Raw genomic sequence first — 12,157 nt, forward strand, 5'->3', positions numbered from 1 at the left:
TCTGACTTAGTTCACTTAGCATTATAGCTTCTAGATGCATCCATGTTGTTACAAATGGCAAGACCTTTCTTTCTATATCTATCTATATCTGTATCTATATCTATATCTATATCTATATCTATATCTATCTATCTATACATATCTATATAGATATAGATAGATATATATGCCACATCTTCTTTATCCATTCACCCATTGATGGACACTTGGGTTGTTTCCATAGTTTGGCTATTGTAATACAGTATTTCACTATTAGTTGTGCAAGTTCACCCAGACTACCTGGCTAAAAAATCCATTCATAAGACAGGACTACTGGCTTACATGACTTACTTGATATTTAGCCCTATGATGTATATGGATAAAATAGCTTAAAAAAACACTTTACATAAGAATGTAATATTTATTCAGAGATTGGCCATACATTGGTGGTGGGGGGTGGGGTCTCCTATAACCCAAAACATAAAAAGCACCCAAGAAAAATTCCATGTAGGCTATGACTGCAAATAACCATTAGAATGTAATTTTAGTGAAATATGGAACATACATTTCCTTTATAATAAAGACCTAAATTGTGTTTCTTTTTGAAGCCTTAACAACAAAATCCAGCCATTGAAAAAGGACAGAGATAGCTTTAGAAAACTTTTTGCTTTTTATAAAGTAAAGGACTTTGATAAGATTTTTTTTTAAGTTTATTTATTTATTTATTTTGAGAGACAGAGTATGAGTGGGGGAGGGGTTGAGAGAGAAAATCCCAAGCAGGCTCCATGCTGTCAGTGCAGAGCCCAAGGTGGGGTTGGAACTCATGAACTGTGAGATCATGACCTGAGCTGAAATCAGGAGTCGGCCACTTAACTGACTGAGCCACCCAGGTGCCCCAGGACATTAATAAGATTATTTACAAACTTGTTGATCATCTGTTACCGTATATGATTAATACTTCTAGATACTGTGGGAGGGATCCCTGGAAATGGAATATTCATTTTTGGCAGATCAGTGGCCTATTAGTTTTAGATAAAACTGAATTAAAATGAAACCTTTTGCTTCCCAAACCCACAATTTTTACAAGTTGGTCAATTAACATTAAATGCTTTTCAGAGTTGGGGCCAGACCTCTCTCGAATCAGGAAACCACACCTGCGTGAGTTTTCCGTCAACTTCTTGTGCTGGCCTCAGATTTATAACCTCACTTAAGTATTCCTAGGTGGCCTGTGACTACCTTTAAAAACAAACTCCAGAGGAACTGGAGTTTGCATGCATTAGGCTGATCGCCCTGCTTGCACAGGTAGTTACAAATCATTTAAGGGTCAGTAAAAATAAGTTCTTTTTAGTTTTTAAAAAGTTTTAATGTTTAGTTATTTTTGAAGGAGGTAGAAAGAGAGAGAGAGAGAGAGAGAGAGAGAGAGAGCAGGGGAGGGAAGGGGCAGAGAGAGAGAGGGAGACACAGAATCCGAAGCAGGCTCCAGGCTCAGAGCTGTCAGCACAGAGCCCGAGGCGGGGCTCGAACTCACGAACGGTGAGATTAGGACCTGAACCAAAGTCGGACACTTACCCGACTGAGCCACCCAGGCACCCCAATAAATTCTTTCATCCTTAATACTAGTTCGCTAATTTGCATGTGATGTCGTGTTGGATGTTGTGCTGAAAAGGTTAATTAGACATCTGTTCCTGCCTTCAGAGACAGCACTGTCTGAAACAAGATTAAGAATCAGTATTATAGTAGTTATGATAATATTATTTTACTAATTATTATGATAGCAATAACTGTTTTAGTGATAGAAATAATAATCACCTAATAATGCCAATAAGCTCTTAAATTCCAGGCACCGTGCTAACCAATTTGCGCACATTAGCTCTTTGAATATGATCATCATCCGCGGGAGGTAGGTAGCCTTATGTCCATTTTACAGATGCAGAAACTGAGCTTTAGAGAGGGTAAGCAACTTGTGCAAGGCCACACAGGCTGTCACCTTGTTGAAGGTGGAAAACTGAGTTTTGAAGCTTGAGATGTAAGAAGAGAGAGATAAGATACACCTGAGTAAAAAAGACACGTCCCTTTCTGTCACTTTGACATCCCACTTGATGGCCTTCTAGTGAAGGCAGTAGAGAAGAAGTTTCTGTGGGAATTATTCTGTGTTATTTCACTTGTTGGGGAACAGAAAGCTTAGTGGAAGGTCGTGCATCTCAGGAGAAATCTATAATTGACTTTCCCCGTGGCCAGAAGCTGTTTGGGCAGATTCACGAGGGAACTGGTGCTTCCTTGGACGTCCACCCATGATGTTTTCTACCTGCTTTTCAGCCTCTTCTCCTCTAGTTTTTGTACTTTTTTCTGCTCTTAGAGTCAGTGAGTCCAGAGCATGTTTTTCATACTCTCTGTGTACACAGAAGTGAACCCCGGCTAAACAGGAATGTGTAACCATCACGGGCCAAATATGGGTGCCAATCTTTCCTGTTAGCAGGGGGTCGGGGTGGGGGCTGGGGTGTATGGAAGAGTAGAACGTATAAAATAAAATTATATATAAATATATATAATTCATTTTAAGTCTCAAGATCACTCAAGGGTATTTTTTTTTAATTGGGCAATTTTACCTGTTCCCTTTTGCACGTTCTGATAAGTTCAAATGGAAGAGCCTGATAGAAATTAATCTTTTAAGGCCTCACAAGTAAAAGGAAATTATAGAATGATGTAGCTGGAAGGGACCCCAGAGATCTAAAGTGTTTCATGGAATATTCATGTCCTTGATCCGTTAATAGGTGTTTTTCAAAAGGGCCCCAGGGTCAAGTGAAATTTGGAAATGCTAGGTTAAAGTTAAATAGGTTTCTTTCTTGTGGAACTTCACAGTCTTTTTTATTTAAAAACTTTTTTTTTTCATGTTTATTTTATTTTTGAAAGAGAGAGAGGGGGAGGAGGGGCAGAGAGAGAGGGAGACACAGAATCCGAAGCAGGCTCCAGGCTTTGAGCTGTCAGTACAGAGCCTGACGTGGGGCTCGAACTCGTGATACTGCATGAGATCATGACCTGAGCTGAAGTCAGACGCTTAACCCACTGAGCCACAGAGGTGCCCCCTGGAACTTCACAGTCTTTAATATGCTAATGTGCTTTGTGAATCTACAAGATAAAGTGTAAAGTGTTTCAACACTTGCTGGACTTGCAAATTCTTTTTTGGTGGGGGGGGGGGCGGAGGGGGGCGGGGGGGGGGCAAAGGCGGGTCTAGCTGAGGCAGCTTGGGTAGTTGCTATATGAAGATGGCAGCTGACACCTTTTTGAGAGCAAGGTAGTCCCAAGGGGAAGGAAGGAGAGATCAGTTGTTCCCGTTACATGCCTGGGATTCTCAGGGAGATGCCTTTCCCCAGAGGCTCAGAGAAGTCTGAAAGGCGCCTCTAGGCAAATAGGGCTCCCCTTCCTACAAAGCAGAGAAGCTCTGAACTCAGCCCAGCGTGGTGACAAGCCCCTTAAAATCAGGGAAGTGTCTTTATCCCTGACCTAGCCCACTGGGGACAGAGGAAGGGGATGTGGGGGCTGTCACCAGGCAATGGTCACAAAGCTAGTCTGAGTCTCTCCCCAGACAAACTGGGCCTGGGAGCTTAGGTCAAGAAGCACCTGCCAAAAAGCTCTCAGAGGTTTTAATGTGAAAATGTGCCTTGTGACGCTGCAAGAATGAGGCCGAGCGTGCAGGAGTTTTAGGTAGCCTGACCATGCAGCTCTGCGTGGCATGTCGGAGGCCCTGGTGTTCAGAGGAAAGCCCTTTGGGAAGCGCTGATCTTATCCACACTGTAACACATTTATTGGAACCAACTTGCCCGACTCTGAGGACACCTTTGAAGAGATTTCTTTAGTTCCTAGACCCTTTGTGTAGGTTTCAAGGGCAAATTACTCTCTGTATCTTGTATTTCCACTGTCAAAAACCACAGGACAATTCAACCAACACGTATAGAGTATCGCCTATGTCCAAAGACCCTTTATGTTCAGTGGTGGTCTACGAAGAAATACACTAGCTCTTGCTCTACGGGATGTGAATAATAATAGGCAATGGGATGCTGATGGCGATACTGGGAACATCTGACATGATCGAATGCCTTTCTGTTTGTCAGGCGCTGTACTAAGTACTTTAATCTTCCCAACAGTTAGTGAGGTGAGGATTATAATAGTTCTTGTTTCACAGTGAGGCCAGGGAGGCCAGGAGAGGTTAAGGAATTATTCTAAGGTCGTGTACGGCTGGAGGAGAGAAGGCATCCATGAGAAAGGTGTAGCAGCACATGAAACACACATTCCTTATAAGTGATGCCAAGAGTCGTATGCATTCAGTGAAAAGAAAAACAAGTTTTCAATGACTTAATCAGTGAAAGTGTCCGTTCTGTCGTGGACAGTTATGGTTGGTCACCCGTCTCTTGTCCCTCTGGGGAAAAACACCCCCTTACTTTGGGAGGCACTGTTTTCATTTTCACTCGGGTCTGGTTATGTGGTTGTACACGTTGCCTTGAGCTGGACCGGTCACGTCTTTGGGAACCTGGAGCTTAGAACCAAGGGAAGAGGGTTTCCTCTTGGCTGGTAAGACTGAAGCTTGTCGGAGATGCCCGTGCCTTGTCCTCAGCCCTTGGAAGGAGCTGGACTTTGGTAGGAGAAACAATGCTGACGGTGGAGACAGGGAGCCTTGTAGATCTTCTGGTCGACTCTGAGGCTTGGAGGCTGAGTCCTTCTCTTCTGTACTGGGGCGAAGGACTTACTCCTCACTCTTCTTCTGGGAATGATACAACCCTGCTTGCAAAATAAACTGTTATTAGACAGTGATTTAAAAAAAACCCACACCATAGACATATACATAGATCCTTAAAGGGTTGATGTTCTGTCTGGTGCTACAGCAGAATGGACTCTTGGGGACCCAAAGAAAAAGTAGAGGTGGAAAAAAAAAACCCTCAAAACAAAAAACCCCAAACAGCAACCCAACTTTGGTATGTAAGGGGACAGCGGTAAAGTCCCAATGGATTCAGTTGATGGCTTCAGTGGTTTCCCCGTCAGACTTTAATGATATTCATAAAAATGGGAGGAGCCATAGAAGGACTATTGCAGATGCCATCTCAGCCACTCCCTGGATCTCACAGAAAGCCTCCCTTTTCTCATCTGTAAATTGGGAATCATATGAATGCCATTCATTCCTCCTTTTGTTCTGAGCCTCCAAAGATGCAAAGCCTTTTACCAATTGCAAAACAGCATTAAGTGTGGGCTACTGTTCATAGTTTTCTCACTAGGATCAAACACTTTCTAACCCTGCAGCAAGTCAAGCTTAGCCCTGGCAAGTGGACAGTATTTGGGGGAGGACAAGACGCAAGCGATTTCAAGACAGTAGGTTTAGTGGGTGCAAAAGTGCTTGGAGGGTGAAAGGTGATAGAAGCAAAAATAACAATTGTTCTTCCCTCTTTGGGTTTTATCCTTTTTGTCCATTCTCCCTTCACTTCTATTTTCTATGGGGTGTTTCTTGGTTTTGGATTTCGGGTGGGCTTTACGGAGGCAAAGCAGACCATCCCTAGCCCCCACAGTATGAGAAGCATGGAAAGGACCCGGAACAGTTCCTGGTGCCGCCTTCTGGTCCATTTGAGTCTATGCATTCATTCCTGTGGGATATTAAGGGCTTTCCCCTCCTCCTGTTGAAAGTGATGAATCAGGGTAGGAGCTCAGCTGTGTGGACAAATAGTGTGGGATAAGCCTGTTTCTAAGCAGGAGGGAGGCTCGGGAGGGTAAGAAGAGTAAGTAGAAAAAAGAAACACATGTCTGTGTTGCTGTCGTTGCAACCACCACAACAAACAAGAAAAAACCCAACACTTTCCACACTGCAGATTGTGCTGCCTTGAGAGAGCCCAGGGCAAAGTGTGGATGGCTGGGTGGGTCCTGCCGGATTGAAGGGCCTGACAGTTTGTGATTCCCTGCAACAAATGGTAGTGGTGGGGTGTGCGCGCGCGCACACACACACACACACACACACACACACGCACCCACGCTCGCACGCAAGGCTCAGCCTCCAATTTCAGCGCTGGCAGAAGATAACAATTCTCAGTTCGCCTTTCCAGGGTTATTTTTGGCTGGGGCTGTTCGCTGGTGGCAAAAGGTTCAGCCCCCTCCCAGCTCCCTCCCTCGTCCTTGTTCAAAAGAGAAACTTGTGCTCCTAAACTGCCCACTTGCAGGGAGACCGGGAGACTGGGCTGCGGTGGGAGGGGAGAGAGGCTGGGGGGTCTCGGAGAGGTCCCCAAGTCCTGCTCAAGCTCTCACCGACCCCAGGCTGTTTTCTGGCGGAGGGTGTGATCCGGGGAGAAGCGATCGCCCTGGGGGCAGGCTTGGGCCGGGCGCGCGAGGAGGGTCGCCGGGGGCCGGGCTAGCCGGCCCGGGAGCGGACTTGGGGACGCCCCGAAAGCGACTCCAGCTGGGGCACGACACTGCCAGCGCCTCCGGAGCTCCGGCCCAAGAGGGAGTGGGGCAGGAGCAAACTTTCTTGGGGGGGTGTGAGCCGGACTCTGCCGGGGCGGCGCGGGGAGGGACGGCTGTCGGTGCCGCCGGAGGGCGCAGGGCCGGCGGCGGAGGGGGGGCCGGGGCGCGAGGCGGAGCCCGGGCGCGCCGCCAGGCTGGTGGGGAGGGGGAGGGGGGGTCCGGCGGGCGGCAGATTCCCTCCGGCTCCCGGGAGCCGCGGCAGGACCGGCCAGGAGGCGCCATGGAGGGGAGCCCCATCCCGGTGCTGACGGTGCCCACGGTGCCCTACGAGGACCAGCGGCCGGCCGGCGGCGGGGGGCTGCGGCGGCCCACCGGCCTCTTCGAGGGCCAGCGCAACTACCTGCCCAACTTCATCCAGAGCGTGCTGTCGTCCATCGACCTGCGCGACCGCCAGGGCTGCACCATGGTGGTGGGCAGCGACGGCAGGTACTTCAGCAGGACGGCCACCGAGATCGTGGTGCAGATGGCCGCGGCCAACGGGGTGAGTGACCCGCCCCGGCCGAGCCTCGCTTCCCGCCCGCCGTCACCCCCCCCACCCCACACCCGCCCCCCATCCCGGGTCCTCTCCTCCAGCGGCCCGCCGCCGAGGCCCGCAGCCTCCCCACGTCCGGGACGCCCCACGGTGTCAGCGCCCACCGCCCCCAAGGCCTTCAGGGTTCCGCCTCCGGGGACCCCGCCGCGTCGCCCTGACCTCGCCAGGACTCGGCCCGCGTCCCGCACCTGCCCGCGGTCCGGTTGGGCCTTCTCCTCCCCAGCCCTTCACAACTATTTGTTCTGACCCGCGTCCACTGCCCTTCCAACCCGCGCTTCTTCCCTAGGCCAGGAACGCAGTGTTTCCCCCCTTTTTCCTTCTTTTTTTTTTTTTCCCCTCCCGTGTTCTATCTGCTGTCCCCTCCTTCCACCCTAAATTTTGGCTCCGCCAGAAATTGAACAGGAGTGTTGTCTCAAACACACCCGCGGGTACACACACACACACACACACACACACACACACACACCAGCGTTGATCCCTGACGCATTTGGCAAGAGTGCACCCTAAAGGTTTTTTTTAATATAAGTGGTTTGTGAACCCAGGGGAATTACTTCACTGTAGATCTGATGAGGGTAGGGATGGGGTGGAGATCAGTTTGATGCTCTACAGCCTGGGCTCGCAGTTGTGTGTGTCTGTGGGGGTAGCTCCAAATGATCGGAGATGAGGCTTACGATGCCTTCCTTGAAGCAATTCCTAACTCCTCTGCAAGATGCTCTTTGGCGTTTGACTGCGTTTTGTGTCTCTTCCCCCCATTCTGTTTCCCTCCTGATTTCCTCTCTGTTCTCCCACGACCTCTGCAGGCTTCTTTTGCCATCTGAGTTCTCAGACCTTGGGTTTTCCCTTCTTCTCCCTCCTCCCTTTCTGTCCTACAACTAGAAACACCTTCTGGCATCATCCCATACCCCAATTTCCTCCTCGCACAACCAGGCAGGGCAGCTTTCCCACCATGTCTGCAAGAGGGACCCGTCACTGCAGGGGTCTCTGTGGGAAACATTGTCTAAAAGAGTAATTTCAGTCTTGGTAATACGGTCGGGCGCACGTACATAGCACATTTAAGTGAAATCTCTGCAGATGTGTATGGGAGTGTAAACATTAAAAAAAAGAAAGAAACTGAATGGGGTGCCTGGGTGGCTCAGTAGTTAAGTGTCTGACTTCAGCTCGGGTGATGATCTCGCGGTCTGTGAGTTCGAGCCCCACGTCATGCTCTGTGCTGACAGCTCAGAGCCTGGAGCCCGCTTCGGATTCTGTGTCTCCCTCTCTCTCCGCCCCTCCCCACTTGTGCTCTCTCTCTCTCTCTCTCTCTCTCTCTCTCAAAAATAAACATTAAAAATTTTTTAAAAAAAGACACTAAATAATTATCTGGCATTTGGACTCCCTTTTGCCTTCCTGATCCCCTCTGTTTAGCTTTCTCACCTTCTTTCTTTTTTTAATCTTTAGGGCTGTCCATGCTTCATTTTGTCTACTGTAATTCCCCTCGCTCAGTGTTTTAGGGATGACGGAAGTGGATTTTTTTTTTAAGTAAAATAACCCAAAAGCAATTAGGAGAAAAGAGCCGAGGGGTGTGATGGGTGGTGGAGACGATGCTGCTGGAGATTCAAGACTTGTATTTCTCTCTGGTTCCGTACTTGGGATTGATGGAAGTTGGCTTGAATCGGGGAGTTGGAGACAGGTTGACGAACGGTCTTTTACTCTGTCGGACACAGCTGTTCCCGTGGAGTGACGGAGAATAATGGGCCTTGGGGGAGCTGTGGCAGCTTTCATATTCTTTCCCGGGCCACTTTTTCCGGGACATGAGAGAAATATCCGCTCATTTATCGCGGGTGAGATTTGAGAAGCTACAGTTGTTGATTTGCACGGGCAAATTATTATGAAGCTTTCTTATTTCTTGGCACACTTGATGATCAGGACTCCACGACCTCTTCAGTGGGTCTCCTCTGATAAATACATTTCATTTACGTTAAGGGTAGAGTTGATTGTAGGAGATAGTGTATGTTAATAAATGGTTAAGATAGAGTCACACTTACCCTGGTGGTTGTTCCGTAGGACAGAATGACAAGTTAAAATACACATATAAGCACCATCTCTTAAAGTATCCGAAAGCATTATTTCTAAAATCGGTGGGTATGGGCGAAGGGAATGGTCCACATTTATCAGTGTTTCAGGCAGCCAGTTTTAGCCTATTTTTTTCCTCATTTTGTTCACCTTCTTGAGGGCTTTTGCTGAAGCGAATGAATGACCTGAAGGCTGGCTTCAGGAGAACGGGGGTTTACCAAAAGCCAGACTGGTCTTGAATGATGGGTAATTGATGAGAAGGTGCTTGCCCCCTGACTTGGCCTGCGGAGTTACACTCAGGAATGAGGAGTTTTGATTCTGAAAGCTTTTGATTCTTGCTTTTTAAAAAAGAGTTCACGTTAGATATTCATAATAGGCTAGAAAGATTGTAGAAACATACAATGTATTCTCTTGGAACTGACTTGGATGTGACTGTGTGGGTTGCATTTTCTGTATCTGAAAAATCTTGGTTTTGATAGAAAAAGTTAATTTTACTATACAGTTTAATGTTAAAAAAACCCGGCAGTTGCTCTTTGATCATATAATTGCTGAAGGGGAACAGAAGTTTGGAATTTCCAAAATGGTGGATGGCACTACTTATGTTTTAATATACCATCGAGTTTGAAATAGCTTCTCAGACATATACCTATTCAATTTGGGATAAAATGTTTTTATTATAAAATTATGAAAATTTCAAACTTCTGGAAAAGTGGGGAGAATAGATAAATGACATCCATATGCCCATACCCTAGATTGTTCACATTTTTTTTCTATATATGTTCCATCCTTTTTTGAGGGCTAATGTATTTTAAAGTATATTAAAGAAAATGACATTTTATCCCTAAATTCAGTGTGGATCTGTAAAAACTGAGAACCATTTTCTTGATAGTTACAATATCATTATCATCCCAAATAAAATAAAACATGATTTCTTTATATCGTTTATTACCAGTACACATTCAGATCTCCTCAGTTATTCTGAAATGTCTTTCATAGCTATTTTTTCAGACTAGTTTCTTCTACTCAAGGAACACACAGTGGATTTGGTTATTTGTCTTAAGTCTCTTTTAATCTAGAAAATACCTCCCTCTTTATTTTTATTTCGTATTAATGAAACTGACTTGTTGAAGAGACTAGCTTGATTGGTTGTCCTGTAGAATGCTCCTCTCCGCCCCCGACCCTTACTTGAATTTTCTGATCTTTTTTTTTATGGTGTCATTTAACTTTTCACTATATTTCCTGTGTGTGTGTGTGTGTGTGTGCGCGCGCACACACTAGAAATTAGTTCTAAAGGTTTCATTAGATTCAAGCTCAATATTTCTTTTCTTTTTCTTTTTTTCTTTTGCAAGACAATTTTATAGGCACTGATGTATATTCATGTTATATCTTGTTAGGAAACATTCTCTGGTTGACCCATTATTCATGATGCTGAGATGATTATAGGGCTATTGTGGTGATTGCCTCTATCTTCCAGTATTTTCCCCCTTGAAACTAACCAGTAGCCTGCAGAGTGAACTTTGTACCATGTGAATATCCCTTTCCTATCAACTTTTATCTGATGGTTTGAGCGTCTGTTAATGATCCTGGCTTGAGTGGTTTATTTCATTAGGGTTTGCAAAATGATTTTTGAATTCTCTAATTCCATCCACATGTGTTTAGCTGCATTTTCTTATGAACTGGGCATTTTCCTCACTATTGGGCTATTTGGTTATTCTGTAATATAGTTCCTTCTGGAACAGCAGAATACATGTTCATCTTTCTCTCTTTCAAAAATGTTTATTTTTGAGAGAGAGAGAGAGAGAGAGAGAGAGAATGGGGGAGGGCAGAGAGAGAGAGCGGGGGACAGAAGATCCAAAGTGGGCTCGCACTGACAGCAGGGAATCCTATGAGGGGCTCAAACTTGGCAACTGTGGGATCATCTGAGCTGAAGTCAGATGCTCAACCAACTGAGCCACCTCGGTGCCCCTCTTTCCCTTTTTAAATTACCACCTTTCAGAATAAGGATTTGGTGAAATAGCTACTTCTGCTGGTGACACGTGAATTTTGTTTTGCTCTTCCTCTTTTGAATATCACTATGCACTCTTGAATTTGTATACAATTAATTTGAATGGATTAGTAAATAAAGGAGAAGAGATTTTTTTAACCTGTTTTTGTAATTTTTATGTGGCTGTGTGAACTTATCTAAAAAGTCCCCAGAAGTATTTTAATTCTCTTTTAAAGATACAAACTGTGTCATACTATATAGAGCAAAAGAAAAATACTAAGTATGAAGAGTAAAGAGCATCATTTAAAAGAACTGGGAAACTTTATTGCTAATTTAAACTTAGTTTGTAACTGATCTTTTATCCTATTTCTTTTTCCATCTGCTTCAGGTACTCTGCAGGGGTTTAAATTCTCTAGGTGTCAATTTATTCTAATCTCATGAAGATTTCAAGAGCAAAATGCAAATAATGGCTACATTATGAATAAATGCCTTTGCCTTCCTCTGGGTGGATCCATGTGTGACTAAGGGCGTCTCTCTCTCTCTCCTCTTTGTTCTAATCTTTTTTTTTTTTTTTTTTAAAGTCCTAAAATACCTTTAATACTGGACAGATGGCAGCGCTGTGTCTGCCTCAAGACATTTCTGACTTTTTCTAAAGTCTTCTGTCTCTGGAGATGACACTGTGTATCATCGCTGTCCGATAGAACTTTCTATGGTGGCGGAAAGGTTCTGTAATCTGTCCTAGCCACTAGTCACATGCGATTATCAAACACTTGAAATGCACCTGCTGTGACTGAAGAACTGAATCTTACATGTGCCCTCCTCAGTGCCCATCACCCAGTTTCCCTCCCCGCCCCCCATCCCCAGCCCCACCATCTACCCTGTTTGTTCTCTGTATTTAAGAGTCTCTTATGGTTTGCCTCCCTCCCTATTTGTAACTATTTTTTCCCCTTCCCTTCCCCCATGGTCTTCTGTTCAGTTTCTCAAGATCCACATATGAGTGAAAATATATGATACCTATCCTTCTCTGACTGACTTATTTCACTCAGCGTAATGCCTTCCAGTTCCATCCATGTTGCTGTAAATGGCAGGACTTCATTCTTTCTCACTGCCATATA

General features: G+C 45.6%; 1 protein-coding gene across 1 annotated transcript in view; it reads left to right on the plus strand.

Annotated features, from left to right (window-relative positions):
• Positions 1 to 6,584: 6,584 nt before the first annotated feature.
• The window catches only part of PGM5 (phosphoglucomutase 5), a 183,217-nt gene continuing 177,644 nt past the window's right edge, over positions 6,585 to 12,157 (plus strand). Inside the window, exon 1 of the mRNA XM_060610125.3 lies at positions 6,585 to 6,955. Coding sequence (XP_060466108.1) covers positions 6,695 to 6,955 — 261 coding nt within the window. The 5' untranslated portion in view covers positions 6,585 to 6,694. The remainder of the gene's footprint in view (positions 6,956 to 12,157) is intronic.

Source organism: Panthera onca, chromosome D4, assembly GCF_046562875.1.
Source record: "Panthera onca isolate mPanOnc1 chromosome D4, mPanOnc1 haplotype 2, whole genome shotgun sequence".
Classification (NCBI taxonomy): domain Eukaryota; kingdom Metazoa; phylum Chordata; class Mammalia; order Carnivora; family Felidae; genus Panthera; species Panthera onca.